We start from the raw sequence: 19533 nt of genomic DNA, 5'->3' as shown, positions 1-19533 counted from the left end.
GCGTCGTTGTCGTCTTCGTTTTCGTCTTCGCGTTTGTTGTTGCTATTTCGGTTGTTGTTGTTGTCGTGCCCAAAAAGCTGCCTCGAGGTCAGGCTCAGGTCTCGGATTCATACAATTTTCGGAGTTGGGTATTGATTCAACGTTCAACGGGTTCCACGGGTTCAACGGTGTCTGACGCCAGCCAATCGCCTTGGGGGCAAGCTCATTTCATCTCGAATCCAATATAGATATTATCACCCAATGAAGTCATTTCGTTTTGTAAATATTCAGCAAACATTTTCCCAGCTGCCAAACAGTCCTACTTCCAGTACTCAAAAGAAATAGAATCAAATCAAATCTCCTCTAGATATTGAGCAGAATAAAACTACATTTTATACACAACTATTTTTCAACACTTTCCTACTTTTATACACATTCTCGCACGATGATGGATGATGACGATGAAGCCTTTCTGCCACCGCCAAACCTCAACAGCATCTCCATACCCAATGAGCCCGAGCTGTTGGTGGAGTATGATCTCTATAAGACCTCGACGGCCACCTATCGTCTGCACAGCGAGCGCAATCGTGAAGTCTTTGCCGAGGCACTCATCGATAACAAGCGTCTGGGAACCTTGTCAGACCTCAGCATACGGGCATTGGCTAAGTTGGGCACTCGTCATATTGCGCCTATTGTGCGTCAGGATCCGATGAAGTTACGTATCCACTACGACTCTCTGGATGTGAATCTGCCGCTGAAGGACTGTTACTTTGTGGATGACTTGAGGTTTTGGCGTCGCGTCGTCTTGGCCAAGAGTCCGGATAAATCGCTGGTGTTCAAGAAGATCGACGACTACGATTGGCGTGGCATGGGCATCAGCTTGAAGTATGTGGAACTGGTCGAGGCTTGTCCAGCTGAATATTGGCCAGAGAAGCAAATGGCTGATTTGGCTGCCTTGGTGCATCAACATGTGCGAACTCTGCACATTAAACACTTGCAGTCGCTGCCCGAACACTTCTTTCGACACTATGTATTAAGCGAACCGGAGCTGGACGTCTCTTCGGTGGAGTCGGCGGATCCCGAAGTATCCAGCGATGAGATGTAAGAGTAGTTTTAGAGAGTAAAGCAATTACTTACTACATTTACTTGCAGTGATACGCCTGTGGAAGAAGAGGCAGTTGAGGAGGAACAGGAACCGGAAATAGTGATACCCCTAGGAAAGGGCAAATTGAAAGCAGTTGAATCACACCATTTTACGGAGCAAATCGTAGTGAAGGAATACGAAGGGTCAGTCACTCGATCGGATGGCAATTTGTCAGTGCAACGCTCCTCAGATGTGGGAGACGAAAAACGACGAGCAGCGCGACACGCTCGCAATGCGGCACGGCAGCAGCTGCGGGACATGAATCGCGAGAAAAAGGAAGAGCTCGAACGACGCCATAAGAAGCGTTCTATGCTTAGGGCTAAACCTCCACCAGAGCCCAAGCCAAAGAAGAAGAAAAAGAAGGCAACAGAGGTCAAGAAATTTATCACTAGCGCCTTCGACATCGAAGTCGAACCAGAGCCCGATGATGGCGAAGACAAGATCGTGGATAATCGCAACATAGCCAAGGTGATCAGTCGCATCAAACGCTACGATTATCCCTCGAAACACTGTCATCACATCGACCTCAGTTTTGTGCGCTACTTCGACCAACTCAACTCACTGACCATTGAGTTCCTAGGCCCCCAAATGGAGCGAGGTTATCACAAGCGGCACCTGAATTTCTCCTACCGTGACATTGTTCACCTGGCTAAGGGAGTTCGCACTCTGCAGCAACTGAAGATCTTTCGGTTGCGCAACAGTCGCATGGATCACATGAAACTGCTGATCATTGCGGAGGCTTTGAAAAAGCTCGATTCGCTGGAGATTGTGGATTTCGGCTATGATCAGCTGGAGGATGACTGTGATGTGGCACTGGAAATGCTGTTGGACCGCAAAACGATGCTAAAGGAACTCGAGTTGGGCTACAATAAACTGGAGGAAAATGCGCTCAAGGCAATAGGATATGCACTCAAATGTTACACTGACAACCATGGCTCCGATGCGCCACCCATGGAGTATCTGGGCCTCGCCCACAATCCCTTGGGACACTCTAGTATTGGGCCCTTAGTCCATGATATACTTGGGACCGATCATGTGGCTAGGCTGAACATCAATGGCATCTTTACGGATCCATTTGCCTTGGCATATAATCTAAATTTGCTGTTGCGCAGGCACAAGCCATTGCTTCACTTGGATATGGCGTCCATTAAACTAAGTTCAACACAGGGTAAGATCATCTTACCGGCTCTGGAGTTTAATCGAAATATTCTCCACTTTGATTGTCGCGGCTGTGATTTCAGTGTGGATGAAGAATTCGAGGCCGATGTGATAGTGCGTCGCAACAACTATATTGCCAAGTATCCATATCTGGACGATGCTACGGACACACAATTCGACGTGCGCAAATATCTGGGGGGTCTTAAGCATCCCATCGTTGCCAAAATAGAGCAGGCGAATGCACGACGTGCGGAGTGCATCAGGAATCGACCACAGAAGTCGACGCCCAGTGAGCAGAGTATCGTTGAGGAGCAACTGGCGGAGGTTCAGCAGGAACAGGAGCTAGATATTTGGCAAACATTTGATATGCAGCAGCAAGAGATTACCAAAGATTTCAGAACTGACAACAGTTTATCTTCCGCTGGAAGTTCGCAGTCCACGTTTGTCTACAAGCCAAACTCTTTCAATCTAGACGAATTCCGCGCTCATTTGCGTATGCCGGGACCCGGAAATCGCCACTACTACTTCCAGAGTCAGCTGGAATCATAATTGCGAGGGGAAGAGCAACAAAGTTTATGGTATAAAATAAGTGTTTGTTGTTTTGGTCTTTTTCTATAATTGAAATCCCTTTAATCTCTTAGCATTCATAATTAGGTACATTATCTTTAATATTGCGGACGTTTATGTAATACCTTCAAGGAGTTGCAAATCCCCATCAATTAAAACTTGAGTCAAGCACTTGTGCTGAGCAGCTCCATGACAAAGCACTTTTCATATGCACCTGTTTGTCACAGTCGCCACTGCACAGTGCAATGACCCAAGAAAATCAAAAATATTATTTGTATGCGCTGTACTTTTTATGTGATGCATTCGCTATGCTAACCTTCAATGACTTCCACATATTACAAAATATAAAAACTATTAAAACTTCTAATCTAAAAAAAATTAAAAAAATAATAAAATCTAAAAATGAATTTATTGTTTTCGACTTTCTATTTTATTGAACTTTTTTTAAATTTCTTTATGTAAAGTGTAAAGTTTTTTAATATAATCTATACATATATAAGATATTGTAATTTAATTTTGTATTATTGTAATATGATAAGATAAAAATCACTTTTTGATTAAATTATATGAATTAGTAATTAGCAATAACAACATTACATTACATTAGTTGAGTTGGGCTAGGATAATATTTGTAGGAAGTCCTTTTTTTAACATACGTGTGGAAATATAAGTAATATATGAAAAAATGTTGACAGTAAATGTCTGTTGATTGCAAATCGAATAAGTTGAATCAATTGTAGCGCATCACAGAGTCGAGCATATTCAATTAACACGAAATCGCACTTGTTGTCGCACCATTTTGCAACGGCTTCCGCTTTCGATGGACTTTTTAGGGGGAAACACAATAAACGAAGGCAAATATTCAAGCGAAATGGGCATACTAAATCAAATTCATAATAATAGTAGTAATAATAATAATAACAATAATACAAGGAGTGATAATAATAGTGAAACGGTATGCTACAAACACGGTGTTGCACCGTTGCAAAGTTAACGGTTGCAGCAGAGGCAGCAGCAGCAGCAACAGTAACAACAACAAACACCCACACATGCTGCAAGATCGTGTGAATTTATTGCTTAATCATGCGCCTTTTAAGCTCCACAGCAGAAATGTAAATAAATGCAAATTCGCAGTGCCCAAGTTGCGGATGAAGCTTGCAACCGAAAGGTGGTTCGGAAGGGGGTCGGAGGGGGCATGGCGGCAACTGAAGTGGTTGGTAAGTCCAGGTTCAGGGCTCTAACAAGGCGTATGCTTGTCTAACTGGAGACACACACACTGTTGTCGTGTGGTAGGTTTTCTAGGTAGGCGTTCTCTGACTCCAACTTCGACTCCAACTTCGACTCGCAAAAGTCGCACTTGGAGTCCAACTGGCAATTGGGTCGCCAACTGATGCAACTTTTGCTGTTTGTTTTATTTGCTGCTGCCGTTGCTGCGTGGGTGATGCCGCTCGTAAGCACTGCAATTAATATGAGGCACATGCAACAGCCGCAGCCCAACAACTTGCCACCCACACGGCGCTCATAAATTCGTTGCCACTTTTGTACAATTTTCATATTCCGCTTGCCCACAGCTGTTTATCTTTCGTCTTTATTAAATACTACACTTGTTGTTTTCTTTATTTTTTAATGTAAATAATAATAATAAAGTATTTAAAATTTGATTAAACAATTGACAAATTAATTTGTTGTCAGCTGCCAAATGTTTTGCTGCTCAAGTTATTCAACAATTCACCAATGCAACATGTTTGACGGCTTAACAGCGCAACTACATCGCCTGTTGCTGTTAACAGTGCCAACCACTGTAGTTTAACAGCTTGTGCTGAACCATACAACCGCCTGCCTTCTTTTAAGTCAATATTATCATTGTGTTTTAGATTATAATATTTTAACCGAAAATTTAATTTTTTAAGTTCGAAATATATTATAAATATCATAATTAATATGCTGTATATCTGTTTCTTTTGCTTTTTAGTTTTGTTCTTACTTTTATTCTTATATTTATTTGAAATCTATAGAAATCCCTAGCATTCGATTGTTTACTTAGCACTATTGCTGAAAAAAGTGCCGGCAATTTCCCGAACTTGATCAAGAATGTGTTCAGGTAAACTTAAAATAAACTAAGCTCTGAGCAAATATTGCATTAAGATCTCAAGTGTTCTGCAACATTTGAAATTACTTTCAACGCCAGTACGAAAGCTGTACAGCAAAACAGCCCCCGCTCTACGCCCCTTTTGGCCAAGCAACCGCGGCAGCAGCAGCTGGGATTTTTTTCGTTAACTCGTTTGCCGAACCGTTTTGTGTGGCCAGCTGACTTCGAGCAAGTCCGCATCGCAGTCAGTCAACAAACGAGTCTCGTCGCGTGCGGTTCACGCATCGCATCGCTTCGCAACGCAACGCAACGCAACGGAAAAGTATCGCAGCGCCTCAACTTGGCCTTAACTGAGTTGTAAGCTAACAGGCAACAGCCAACAGCTAACAGCAATTTTTTCGGTTAGCTAATTGCAATTGGTTCGAAATTTGTGCAGTCCATTAAACAATTGTAAATTACGTAAAGAAAATAATGCAAAATTGAAATGGGAAAATGAGAAATTAATTAACGATACTCATTTGAATACGATTGTGGTGCGATTCATAAAGAGAATTTAATTTGTTGTGTGCTGTGCTGTGCTATGCTGTGCGACGATGATTTTTCTTAAATAAATGAAGTGTGAAGCCAAAGTGTGGTGCGGTGGTGCAGTGCGGTGCGCTTAGCTTAGCGCTCTAAATCGTTTATAGAACGTGCGAAACGCTGTTAACAGTTACAATTAATTGGCATTGTGCATTATCATCATCGTCATCGTCAACGCCATCATGAAGTTACAGCTCCTCCATCGCATGCTAATGAAGTTCTACAAGTTCTTATAAAGTATGTGCCAATTAATACTTACCTACGTAGTAAGCATATTTCATTAAAGACTTAATCAAAACGATTTAATCACCTCAACTTTGATTAAGTAGTATCATATCGAAGTTTGAATAACTTAAGCAAACAGCTGGTAATTAAACCAGACTATTTCTGTTCCCTGTAAACTGGGTCGAATGCAGAGGAGGAAAATACGTTTTCCACTATTTACGACTATTTATTTTACCTATTTTCGGTGTGCTCGAAACTTGTTAAATTTGTACTCTTAATTATATACAATATTTGAGCAATACTTCTCTCACCTATACAGCACTCAGAGTAAACACTAAAAAGTTTACGACTTTTGTTTACATTTTGAATTTTTAAAGATGCAGCTTGCAACTGTTTATGACCGCGCTGTGACTACAGTAGTCACTTGATAATAAGAGCTTGGGCACTTAAGCGTTTTTGAACAAGTGTTGTAAAGCACTTCACAAAACATGAAAGATTAATTTAATTAATTTCACATTTTTGTGGTATTTATTTGAAATTATTTATATTTTTATGATTTTTTACAAAGTACTTGAAGTTGTAACTATGTTTTAAGAGCAGCTCTATAGTTTAGTTTACATTTTTTAAGTTTTGCATTTAATTTCGTATTTTTGTAATGTTCAATTGTCTCTGGAAATGGAAAAAAAGTATCTGCAGTAGACTTCAATTATAACTACGCGTGTTGTGTTGTGTTAGAAACTTTAAGCACTTTCAATTTCCAACTTTTCTTTTGGACTTGTTCTCTATTCTATTTTGTATGCTCAAAGGACTTCTGAACATCTCTGCTATGCCTTGATATCTGATATTTGCTTTGTGTATTTTGGGAGAATTCTTTTTCGTAAATAAGTCGAATGTTTAAGTGACTTTTGACTTTGGTTAGCCTTGAAATACACAAAAATATTGCCTTACTTTGAGGTAATTGTGTAAAGCAATTTTATTTTTCTGTTTGTTTATAATTAGAAATTTGTTTGTAGTGAACTTTTGCCCAATGCAATTGCAGCTGTTCTCACTCTCTACACATTATTCATTTAAAGTTATTGCCCTCAGTGGGGTCATAAAATCCTCCACTTTATGGAGCATCGTTAGGGAGCCAAGTGGAGCGAAGGGAGCGAAGTAGAGAGTAAAGTGAGTTTTTCACACCTCTCCAACACGGACAACGGTCAACGGTTGTCAACTGTGCAACAGCTCAAATTAGCCATGCAATTTGTACTTAACTATTTGCCACATGTTGCAGCAATGTTGCCGCAAGTGTCCAAAAGTGCTTCTAGCTATGTCTGCAGAGGCGTTTCTCTCACTTACGCCCCTCTTGGCTCTAAAAATTAAAATGGACAAGGACTTAAACCCACAACACGCACTCGCAGTCGCAGTCTCAGTCTTAGTCTCCGTCTCAAACTCTCAGACATAGACGAGGATGACGACAAGCGACAAGTTTATCACTTGGCCAGCCAAACTTGCAGACACGCACTGAGCCCAGCCCCAGTCCCATTCCCAGTCTCCAATAAAGGGGGGGCAGACTAAGTTCCCCAGTCTCTGGTCTTCAAGCCAAAGCCTCGCCAAAGACTCCAGACTACAACCACAGTGGACAACCGACAGTCGACAGCTTGGCAGCTTGGCAGGCACAGATGGGTGCGGCAGATAAGAAGGAGTCTGGTGGCTGTGTCTGACTTAAAGGCTGCTGCAATTTGCATGACAGTCGAGTTCAAGTTAACCCTTTAAGGCCCAGTGGGTTGAGAATAGAACACTGCAGAGCGTAGTGTCTGTGTTTGCGCCCACACACGCACACAGAGACACACAGAGAGTAGATCTTAAATAATGTCAGCAAATTGTTGAGTGACAATAAAATACAAAATAAACAAAAAACAATGAAAATATCAGACAGTAAGAGTCAGACTCAACGGCAGGCTATAAATACTACACACTAAAGGCAGACAGTGTGGCACGGGCCAGGAAAAAAATGTCAAACAATTGTCAACACAAAAATTACGTATACGCAGCGTGTGTTGTTGATATCATAGTGCCACAATGTTGGCTTCGATATACGATTCGATTCAAATTGAATTCGGTTTGGTTTGATTTTACTTTTGCTTTTGCTTCCGCGTCGCTTCAACTCGCTGCTGCTGCTCAACTGTCGCTCAATTGTTGTCTTCAGTTTCAGCTTGCCTCATTCAATTTTAATATCTTTCAACTAGTACGACGACAGCAGAAGCACCATCACCACCATCACCGCCAATAGCAACTGCTGTTGCTGTTGCAGGTTAACAAAATGTCTTTTCATTGGTTTTACATTTTATGACTTTCATAGCTGGCGACAATTTCAATTACATAAGTGACTGCAGATATGTTTTTTGAGCGCTCAGCTCAGTTACGATTTGCCCCTTAGCCTCATTGCAACTTTTCAATGTGCACGAATAAAGTCTACAAATTTCATTCAATCTACGAAACTAGTGTAATTTAATTGAATTGCCTTTTGGAAACATAATTAATTTAAGATTCTGTCGAATATTTGATTTCCATTCAGTGAAGTATGTTAATTTCTGTTGAATAGTGATGATTATAAATTTAATTTATTGACTTAGTATCCAGAAATTTCATTCAGTTTATAAAGCTAGAGTAATTTAATTAATTTACGTCTCAGAAAAATAACTTTTATACTTTTTTATTATCGATTATTTAGAATTTTGCTAATGAACTTATTATATTTAATTTAGAACTTCATCAATAATATATTAATATTATTAATAATATATTATTCATTAAATAATATATTAGGATCACGAATAATATTACTCATATATTAAAATATTATACAAAATAACCAAAAGCATTTCGGTTGATGACTATAGAATTAATAGAAAGCATTACTAGCTTCCAAGAATAGTAAATAATACAAAATTTTGTTTGTTATTTTACTTGGATGCTGAATGTTTTATTTTTTTTTTGCTTTGAACCACACAAAATAAACCATCTTTTCAATGATGAAGACGCGTTTGCTTTTGGAAATAATAGTAACGATCTCCAGGTCCTGGCAGGTGCATGTGCTCACGAACTTGATCCAAATCGAACAAACTGGGATTATAGACAAATGACTGGTCACTGGCTACAAGGGAGATGGAATCTTGGTCGACTTCTTGGTAGTTGGTGGTTGGTGGTTGGTTAACACCCAACACTTTCCAAATGTCGTATTCCTGCTCCTGATGCTCTTCTTGCTCCTCCTCCTTCACACTGGACACACTGCTTGACCTCGAGGGACGCAATCGAACGCACTCTGCCCGTTGAGCCATACCATTCTCGATTCTTTTTACTATCGGATGTCGCAGATTAGTCAGATAATTCTCAAAGCCATTTTCCGTTGCAAGTGCAGTCGGGAGAGACGCGTGCTCTCCTTGATATTTATTGCGCCGCACAATGACATCCGCCTCGTATTCCTCATCGTCATCGAGGCCGCAACCTCGACAATCAAACTCCACCACATTTTTGTTGGTAAACAGGCTGCATATGAGATCATTGGTGTCATGGTACTGCAAGTCAATGCCTGCCATCCACAGGCGACGCAGTGGTGCATGCCCCCTCAGCAAATGGCAGACATCTCGCAGAATTGCATGAGGTGATCCCCCGGCACCATTAATGTTCAGTTCCTGTATGTGATTTGTGTCCGCCAAGTTGTAGATTAGATGGCTAATGAAGGTATCTCCGAGGAGATTGTGTGCTAATCCCAAGTACTGCAACGGTGTTCCATTCGGGTTATTTTCGGTATGACATTTAAGTGCGAAGCTGATTGAGTCCACCGATTTCTTGCCCAGTTTATTGTACTCCAACTCCAGTTGTTTAATCATCACTCGACGATCCAGCAGCATTTCCAAGCCCACACTGGAATCATCCTCAAGCTGATCATAGCCAAAGTCAACCACTTCCAGAGCATTTATCTGCCTCAGAGCTCGTGTCACAATCAGCATCTTCATGGCATCCATGCGGCTGTTGCGCAAACGAAATGTTTTTAGCTGTTGCAAAGTGACCAATCCCATTGCCAGATGCACCATGTCGTCGGTGGAGAAGTTCATGTGTCGCTTGTGATAGTCACGCTCCATTTCGGGGCCCAGGAACTCGAGTGTCAGCGAGTCAAGCATATCAAAGAAACGGACAAAACGTAGATCGATGTGATGACAATGTTTGGACGGATAATCATAGCGATGGATGCGATCCAATAGCTTGTGTTTGTTACGCTTGTCGGCGATGTCATCGTCACCTTCATCCGGTTCCGGCGCCACAATCATGTCAAATACACCCTTGAGCTTCTGCTTCCGTTTCTTTTTAGACGCCGGAGCAGGTTCCGGTAGTTTTCTCAACAACGCGCGATTTTGTTTGCGCCTCTCGTGTTCTCTTTGCTTCTCTTGCTGCAAATTTCGCAACTGTCGCCGTGCTGTATTCCGTGCTGCTCTTGCCTCTCGTCTCCGCAGTTGGGCTTTATCGGCTTCCAACAAGGTTGTCACACTCTCACCTCTATCGATTTCAATCACAGTCTTCTTTATTGAAATGCGCACTGACGAAGCCCTTTTCAATGGCATGACATCAGTAGACGATCTCTCGCTGTCGTCTTCCTGCTCGGCCTCCTCGTCAATGGAGTCGCTAAGCGGTGACACGATTACATTATCGAAGGATTTTCAATTTCGTAAACATTACCATTCATCACTGGATATGGGCAGCGCATCCGATTCATCGGAGGTCACATCCAGTTCCGGGTCACTTTCCACATAGTGTGCGAACGAGTTCTCCGTCATCGACTGCAGGTGTCTAATGTGCAGACTACGAACATGTTGACGCACCAAGGCAGCCAAATCAGCCATTTGCTTCTCTGGCCAATACTCAGCTGGACAGGCCTCGACCAGTTCCACATACTTCAAGCTGATGCCCATGCCACGCCAATCGTAGTCGTCGATCTTCTTGAACACCAGCGTCGTGTCCGCACTCTTGGCCAAGACGACGCGACGCCAAAACCTCAAGTCCTCCACAAAGTAACAATCCTTCAGTGGCAGATTCACATCCAGAGAGTCGTAATGGATGCGCAGCTTGAGTGGATCCTGCCTCACAGGAGGTGCAATATGACGAGTGCCAAGCTTGGCCAGAGCACGAACACACAGATCAGCCAAGGTGCCCAAGCGTTCGTGCTCAATAAATGCCTCGGAGAAGGTTTCGCGATTGCACTCGCTGTTGAGCAGTCTGGTGCCCATCGATGCCTTGTATAGCTCATATTCCACCAATAGATCTGGCTCATTCGGTATGGCAAAGGTGTTTGTGCTTGGCGGCGCCAGGCAATCTAAATTAATGTCATCATCCATTGCAGTTGCAATTTATTCGAGAATTAAATTTTATAACAAATTTCTATGTTTGTTTGATTTTGTATGTGTAAGTGTATGCGTGTTGTGTATATGTGTGCGTGTATGAAGAGAGACTTGAGCTCAAATTTATGCTATTCATGAAGGCCACCTCCATGCAGACTCGATTAAATAAGTTAATCTAAGTTGTCGAACTGTTGGCCCATATTTATACGGCTCTATTGTTGAGTCTTATTTTAGCATTCTAAATTTAGTGAATTCTAAAGAACATTATTAAAAATCAAATTTTGCGTTTAGACTTTTACTCTATTATTTTGAATAAAACATGACCACATACATGTAGATCTTTTAAATCATGTTAAATGATTATGATATTATAATTATGATAAAGAATGTCCCTTTAATATCAAGCGATGTTATTGTAAATTTATTTTTAATTCGTCATTATATTTTTTCAAAGTAAGCATTATACATTTTATTTATATTTGCTTTTAAAGAAAAAAATAATTTTTTGATATAGCGATATAATAAATACAAATTTCACATTCACATTTTAAGAATTTGTATTTGTTTCTTTTACTTTTTACGAAGATAAATCAAAATGATTTTTACAACGAACATATTTGTACCATATCTAACAAAATACTTTGAAATATATAAAAGAATAAATTCATTCTGGAACAATTTTAGCTTACCTTACCATAATTTCATTACTCCAGATAATATATTTGATACACTTATCAATGCGGAACGAGATTTATAAACTTACTTAATTTTGCATAAGTATTTTCTTTGCATTGGCAAATTAGCCTGCGAAGAATTGCAACATCAATTAGTTGCCCCAATTAGTGGCTGAAACAAAAGCAAAACCAGAAAGTTGCCGACCAAACAAGCAATTAACATTATTAAAGCACAACAAATTGTCCTGCTATTCACTCCCATGCCTCCCAGCCTGACGATATAATCTATATGTATTTGCTTTGGTAAAGTTTTGTCTGGTGCCACCCAGAAATACAAGTATATACATATTATATATATGTATATATACCTGCTGCGCACTTTGATTTGCACAAAGTATCTGAGAGAAACAAATACAAAAGCTCTGCTTTTAACGCAACTTTAATTAGCAAGACAAACAGTTAACCTACCTGCTTGCTTTTCCCCCTCAGTCTGCCATAATAGCCATTGTGCCCACCCCTTGCTGCTGCTGCACAGCTGGACATTGGAGACTGAGAAGAGAGTAGAACAAGAACGTGACAAAAACTGTTGCTGGGGTTGACAGCAAAAGAGGGAAAGAGCGAGGAGGCAAAATGTAACGAAATTATTAAAATAAACGCCAGGCATGGAATTTAATTAAAATTAATAACATTTCTAGCTGGCCTGCAGGCAATGGAGTTGGGATCAAAAAAACGCTTAATAGCCGATGCGATAAACAAAGAAAAATATTAAAGTGATACCTGTGCCTCTGCTTGTGCATACGCGGCGTATGCGCAATTTTTGCTATCGACAGCAATTAAAATGAGGCCTGGCGTTCATTTGCCTAAATATTGCAGACTCCAAGTAGCTGCTAATTGAATCTGTTACGCCTTATGCCCCCAAGGGGCCGCCACCATGTGGCAAGGGCACGTGGCATGGGGCATGAGGCATGTGGCAGAGTATCCCGTCATGGGGATTCAGGCCCATCTGTTACTGGCGGTCGCTGCCCTTTTTTGCACGTGTCCCACAAATTGATAAGCCATAAATTTTCGTTACGTCTGAAGCAACAGTTGCCCGTCCGACTCGAAGCCACATAAAAGGGCTCTCGCTGGACTGCGGTTTTGTGTCGGACACTGCTTCTGCCCTTTTCCCAGCCCATTTTATCCGAAGACGTATCTGTGTCTGTATCTGTGTCTGTGTTCTGTAGCAGTAGCTGTATCTGTTGCTGGTCCCAGCTCAATCGTAACTCAAAGAAAAGCTGCCGAAAGTTGTACGCTTGTACAATTCCTTGTTATGCTTCATTAATTTAATTTGGTTTCCACTTTGTTTTCTTTCTTGGGCAAACAAAAGAAGTTTCGGATCGGATCCAACGACACGACACGCTTATGCTAATCCAAAGTTTGCACATTTCAATTTCGGCCATAATTCAAGAATTTTCTGCCCTCTGTTTGCATTTAATGCCAGTCGAATAATTTTTGGGCCAGCGCAGAGATTCTCCAGCAGTTTTGTAAATCCTAGAAAATATCTAAATGGCTAAATTGATGGAGTCGAGCTCAGCTGGAAATACTCTCAATATTATATTAGTTTGGTTTTGCAATTGAAAAATAAATATTGAATAAATGGGAGTTTGCGAAAAATTTGAAAATTGATTTAAGATATTTTCCACTTTGTTATGCAAGAAATAGCTGAATTTATTTCAGTTGATTATGTAAATTTGAAATACAAATTCAAACAAGTAAAGAAAGCTACAGTCGAGTGTGCTCAACTGTGAGATATCTGCTTCCCATTTTTTAATAAAACCATATTCTACAAATATACCAAAAAATTTTCGCAAAAATTAAAAAATATACTATATAGTACTAGTAGTATATTGATATAGTACTACATTCAAAATGTATAATAGAGTGCGAAGTATACTGAAGCATCTACACAAACAAATTTCTGAAATAACTTCTACAAAAGTATACAACTACCAAATTTTCAGAAATCATAAATACTTTAGTTATAATTGTATGTATCGCGGCTCCACCTTCAAAATTAGGCTTGTTATTAAATTTATCGATTTGCGGTGGTGAAAGTGGGCGTGGAGCGTGGAAAAAATTTGAATTTATACATTTTGTATGCGGCTGGAGTAAGCATCCTTCTGCCTGTTTTATATATTTCCTGCAGTTTCCAAAGTTATAATACCTTTCTACCCTATGGGTATCGGGTATACAAGTTCTTAATAAAGAACTTTCATATAGAAATGCTCTCTTAAGTGACTCTGCCTTAATTTCTTTTCCACCGAAATAAAATAAATAAAAGAAACTTAATCTCTTAGCTTTTCCATTCACGAATCTGTATAGCAATTAATGCTCATATTTAATTAAAAGACCTGTCCGACCAACTGTGTGTGCCAATCTCTGAGAAGTCTAACGTGCGTTTGCAAAATAGTTATTGACATGTGCCCAAAAAAGACTGCAATAAATTAAAAATGCTCAGCCGTATTTAGTTATTTATGAGCAGTTACGCACAGTTTGTTGCAGCCCTTTTAATAACAAATTACTGTTGGGCAAACTGTTGGGCTCATATTCTACCTGTCAGTTGGCCTCAACTTATTGCAGTTGTAAAATGAATGAAATGTGTCAGGTTAAACGACGCGTCGTCGTTGTCTAAAACAAACACTCTTAACTTTACGCTATGCTCTTTAAAAATTTATCAAATGTTCGCTGGTGAAAAGGATATTTATGTACGTGTCGCTGTTAACTGGTTCTGCTTTTTCTTTTTTCCCCATGTATATCTTGCAACGTTTTTTTTTTTTTTGTTGGCCCAAATGAATATGGCGCTTTTATTGGCCGATGTGCCGTGAGGTCAAAACAAAGTTCTCAGAGTAAGCAACAGTCACGCTTTGATTGCCTGACGGACGGCCTGACTGACAGTCTGGCTATTTGTGATTGGCTCAGTGCACACATATATTCAAGACGTTCAGGCTCAGACGATCTATCAATTTCGAAACTGTGCCCTGCCACCTGACAGATGCATACTAAAGCTGATATTCAATAATTCAACTAACAGACTTTGCGATACTCTAAATTAAATTTATTGAATAGTTTTTAAAAGTCAAACACGGTTTAATTCTAAGATTTATTATGAACTTATTTATTTATAATTCACATTTAGATATGGATAGTTCTGTTCGCAAAATATATGTTTGTAATATTTTAGTATACATTAATAAAATTGTATACTATTGTAGAACCACTTTTGTTCCGACGCTTCATGACTTCATATATTTGTAAATTCAAATAAAAAGGCAGCTCAATGCGGAAAATGCTGTTTAGAAAAACTAACTAACTAACTAACTAATGTTCATTAAATGATTGCACTTAAATTCAATGAGTTCAAAGTTTTACAAAAAATGGGAAATAGGAAAAATTCAAAAATACTATTTTAGAATTTAAATCAAGAAAGTTATTACAAGTTTTAACTCGAAATATTAGTATTATTATTGTTCAGCACATAAATGAAATATACCAATACATATATTTTAACACCAATTTGAAGTATAACTTACTTAATATTGCTTAAAGTTAAGGGAAATTCAAAATTACAAATATAATTTTACAACTAAAGAAAGCAAAGCTTAAGAAAACCTTTAATTGAAGTATTGTTTATTTAATATTATTTAGAAAATAAATAAAGAAAAACTTGTAGATTTGTAGGCAGCATTTTGTTGAGTGACAAGTTGCTTATGGTAGGCAATCTGTTCAATTGGCAGGCAATTGTTATTTATAGAGTACATTGAAAACTCGTGAGCCAACGTTAACAAAGTTGAGTGCTTGCACTTGCAGTTCATTTGGCCAAAACTTGCGATTGGTGATGTTGCTGCTGTTGCTGCTTGTTGGCAACGTCCAAACAATTACCCAGCAGCAACAACACCAACAACAATAACAACAACAGCAGCAGCAGCATAAACTCAAACAGAAACTGAAAAACATTGTTCTCTGTATTGTTGTTGGGCATTTTTTTTTGTGTTCTGTTCAGTTCTGTTTAGTTCTGTTGTGTTTTGCTTTTCTGTTTGGCCAAGAACCTTTCTCCCGCCGCCCATCATGGGCCGCAGATAAAAGTGCAGTCGTGCCCATTGCCGCTCACACGTCTCGTTTGAGCCCTGGGACTGAGTTTGGGTTTGGGACTGTTGCCTCGTATCTGGCAATGGAACTGACACTGGGTATTCAGACAGCGACTGCGACTGCAACTGGGACTGTGACGCTGACTGTTCCTCTGCTGGGTATGGGCATGGGCATGGATCTGGGCACTCTAGCGGAACTTTGTGTCGCATTATGCCGTGTTGTTGGTTGCTGGTTGTCGTGGCTACAACATGGTCTACACATGTTCGGTTACAATTGTTTTTTTTTTTTTTATTTCAGCATTTTTGTTTTTTGTTTGCTGCTGCCACTGCAAACGACATCGCGCACATGCATAGATAGATACAAAAGTATCTACAACTGTGCAGCGTTGACTGCCTATATGGCACTGGCTCTAATTATGTTTTGTTTGCGCTTCGCTGGAGCTGCAATCAACCCCCCGAAATAACCTGCCAACCTGCCACCTCTCTCTCTCTCTTTTTAGCTTCAGGCAACCCCTAAGAATTGCTTTTAATTATTTTCATGCCACATTTAGTGCATTGTTCCATAGTGCATGTTTTGTCGATACATAAAACACATTTGATATGTTAAATTTTTAATAAATTTCATTTTGCGACCGACAATGGGGAATTCTCAATATGGCAGCCAAGTAATTGACTAGATTAAATTGTGGTAGAACATTTGATATTTTATTTAGCTAACTAAGTGCTTTTCAAAAGTTATGCACAAGTTTTGTGAAGCCAGTTTGATGCTTTTACTCTTTGCTGCGGCTGCTGTCCTCATGACGATGATGATGAGGATAATGATGTTGGTGTTGAGCTTTGAAAAGTTGCAGAAACTAATGCCACATAATCAACGCTTCATTAAGCAGAGACTAAGGCTATAACCCACAAATAAATAGCTATATAATAAGGTTGCAACTTGTGTAAAAGTTTCCCAAAGATGAGCAAAAGTTCGAGCTAAGCATTCTGGACGAAGTTAAAAGTGCAAGTTGGTTATGAAAAGTGCTTGAAATACTTGATTAAAAGAGGTGGTAAAATGCCAATGTACAAGTATATAAACCGAAATCAGAAATACGAAGTTTATTGTGGTAGCTGTTGGTCTTAGGCAATTTCCTGTGAGTTGTTTTCTAAATTAAATATGATGTTGTATTTTTTTGCCCCAAAGCAAGAGAGCAAGAAACAGAATAAAATAATTTACACAAAGCAAAAAAGTGGAAATTTTCATTAAACACAAGTGTTCATATAGTGTTCGGCCATAAAGAAGTGAGCAATAATAATAATAATGCTCGGGTAATAACTGTATTAAAACGCACAAAAGACTAAGATTAAATCTATTATTGTGGGCAAGGCCAAACCTTGAGCAATTAAGCAGCCGTCTAAGGCCTAATCAGAGCTTATTACGACGGTAATCCAGATGTTGATTTATTAATTACAGCCGAAAAAGCCCGCACAATACAAAAGTATGGAAGTTTATCTTTTACAACACCATCGCAGCGGACACACAAGTTCAAGGTCTCTCAGCTAACACACACAAGAAGTGTGGCCAGCACATAAAATCAATAGCTCTATTATGCCAAGCTGTTTTATTTTTTGGCTACCACAAAGCGAAAAGTAAAGATGCATAAATACATGAGTATATGGCGCTATACTTGTACAATATGATGGCATTCAGTCGACACACAAAACTGAAGAGCTCTAAAGCTAACATTATAAAAACCTTATCGCGGCATTTGATGGCTCAACTGGAAAAGCCAATAACTTGGGCGTTCAATTAAATAAGTGCGGGGGAGAGAAAAATACAAAAAGACAGACACAGACTCAAACTGTGAGAATGCGACTGCGACACAGTCATAAAATGATGAATGAAAATGCCATAATGTGAGCGAGAAACGTGGATGGCATCAGCTGAAAACCCGGGGCCGGCTTATGAGAATTTGGGTTAATCAAATTTAGTCGCCGTGGTCGTTGTCGTTGTGCGGTGTTCGTTGTGCGTTGTTCGTGGTTGGTCGTCAGCGTCATAAAACTCATGTCATGTCCATGTTGATGGAAAGAGGCAACGAGTTGTGGCAATGACAGTCTAAACGCAGTGAAGCCGACCATTAGGAGGCACCTGTGTGTGTGTGTGCGCGCGTTGTATCTTGGTATCTTATGGATACATTTCACATGTGTCGCGCGTAATGCTCATTATGAACGCAATGTTCACTTGGCTCTGCAGCTGTATCTGTTTCTGTAACCGTATTCATATCTGAATCTGTATCTGTATCTGTTTTGTGTATCTTCCAGATATGCATTTTATGTTAATTACATGTCACCGCAATGTCAGCTTTGTAATTATTTTGACAGCGAATTTTCTGTTGTTTCAGTTTTCATAAATCAACAAGAGCGACACACAAGCACACACACACACACACACACACTCACTAAGATACATATTCGTATATGGGCACTTACAGTTACTTTCATCAGATTTGCGTTGATATTTTTGCATAATGATGTGTCGATCCTAAGGCAAACTCCCCCCCATCCTCCCACCTGTTATTCAACATTCACCATTCACCCACCTCCACTCCTCAGTCTGGCATTCAGTCAGCATTCAGCAGTCGGTTGGCAACAACATTTTGTTTAATGAGCTTTTTACGAGTCGTACAATGAGAAGAGAACACACTGTGATATGAGCTGCGGTACTGTTATAACTTGACGTTGTCATCGACGTTGTCGTTGTCCTCGCTTATCGTCACACGAACAGTTAGTGAGCAAGGCCCGAGGCTAAATCACGAGAGTCGTCTAATCAATTGCGTGGATTTAAAAGTAAATTTACGAGTTCGCGAAATTCCAATTATAAAATAATGTGAATTTAAATATTTTAGATATTGTCTGGACAAAATATGATTTTTAAAGCAGTGGAACTAATGACGAAACATATAATTACATCTATATTGAATTTTAGTTTCAAGAATATTAGAAAAAAAAAATTTAGAATTTAATTTGATTTTCGTTTATTTATTTACCTTATATTACTTCTATATTATTGCACTTTGGAATATTGAACATCCGTTGAGGCAACCGATTTTTGGATTTGTATAATAAAATTGCAGTTTAATGGTCAACAGCTTATCAATCAATTTCTTCCAAAATATTGTCTGAACTATGGATTTGAATGTAAGCTATTTTTAGCAGGAATCGTAAAACAGCTTATTCTAACTAATACATATTTTATATAATGTGATTTAAAAAGTAATTTCTATATTTCTTTAAACTATACAAAGTGCCCTCGCAGGAAACTTTAATGCACTCACATAACATAACATATATAGACATCAATGCCCGGAGCGCGTCAATCAAACAATTGAATTGGTTTTCGAGGTTTCCGTTACGGTTTTTGGGTTTGCTGTTATTCTTGACCGTCGATTCTTGGCTCTGCGGTTTGTCGAGGCGTATGAAATGACACTTGCCTCCCCCCTTTGAATTGCCCCCTCGTCTAGCCCCAGCATCAAAAGCGTGTGCAACCTCAGTGCAGTGGAAATGTTGTTGATATTGATGTGGATGTTGATGTTGACGTCGTTGTCGATGATGATGTTCCTGCTCACGTGTGTGTGCTTAA

At 39.6% G+C, this 19533-nt stretch overlaps 3 protein-coding genes across 3 annotated transcripts in view; 2 read left to right on the top strand and 1 right to left on the bottom strand.

The window, feature by feature from the left end:
* Nucleotides 1–324: 324 nt before the first annotated feature.
* Nucleotides 325–3215, top strand: LOC133842896 (uncharacterized). The gene is made up of 3 exons (XM_062276195.1): nucleotides 325–1080; nucleotides 1132–2859; nucleotides 2923–3215. The coding sequence occupies exons 1-2, from the start codon at nucleotides 425–427 to the stop codon at nucleotides 2828–2830; spliced, it is 2355 nt and encodes a 784-aa protein (XP_062132179.1). The 5' UTR covers nucleotides 325–424; the 3' UTR covers nucleotides 2831–2859; nucleotides 2923–3215.
* Nucleotides 3216–5185: 1970 nt separating this feature from the next.
* Nucleotides 5186–19533, top strand: part of LOC133849743 (uncharacterized) — a 64578-nt gene continuing 50230 nt past the window's right edge. The window contains exon 1 of the mRNA XM_062285862.1: nucleotides 5186–5753. The gene's annotated coding sequence lies outside the window, so the exon portion shown is untranslated. The remainder of the gene's footprint in view (nucleotides 5754–19533) is intronic.
* Nucleotides 8673–11223, bottom strand: LOC133844332 (uncharacterized). The gene is made up of 2 exons (XM_062278268.1): nucleotides 10458–11223; nucleotides 8673–10403 (listed from the first exon to the last, which is right to left on the bottom strand). Exons 1-2 carry the CDS (start codon nucleotides 11111–11113, stop codon nucleotides 8750–8752), a joined length of 2310 nt encoding a protein of 769 aa, XP_062134252.1. The 5' UTR covers nucleotides 11114–11223; the 3' UTR covers nucleotides 8673–8749.

This window comes from Drosophila sulfurigaster, chromosome 2L (genome assembly GCF_023558435.1).
Source record: "Drosophila sulfurigaster albostrigata strain 15112-1811.04 chromosome 2L, ASM2355843v2, whole genome shotgun sequence".
In the NCBI taxonomy this organism is placed as follows: Eukaryota; Metazoa; Arthropoda; class Insecta; order Diptera; family Drosophilidae; genus Drosophila; species Drosophila sulfurigaster.
Note: the sequence above shows the minus strand (reverse complement) of the source record. Positions and strands in the feature narration are given on the sequence as shown.

Bases quoted from the DNA above. Each gene is read 5' to 3' on its own strand.
- LOC133842896 (XM_062276195.1), top strand. From the start codon at position 425: ATGATGGATGATGACGATGAAGCCTTTCTGCCACCGCCAAACCTCAAC. The intron at 1,081-1,131 runs GTAAGAGTAGTT...ATTTACTTGCAG, and splicing joins GAAGTATCCAGCGATGAGAT to TGATACGCCTGTGGAAGAAG.
- LOC133844332 (XM_062278268.1), bottom strand. From the start codon at position 11,113: ATGGATGATGACATTAATTTAGATTGCCTGGCGCCGCCAAGCACAAAC. The intron at 10,404-10,457 runs GTAATGTTTACG...GTCACCGCTTAG, and splicing joins CCCATATCCAGTGATGAATG to CGACTCCATTGACGAGGAGG.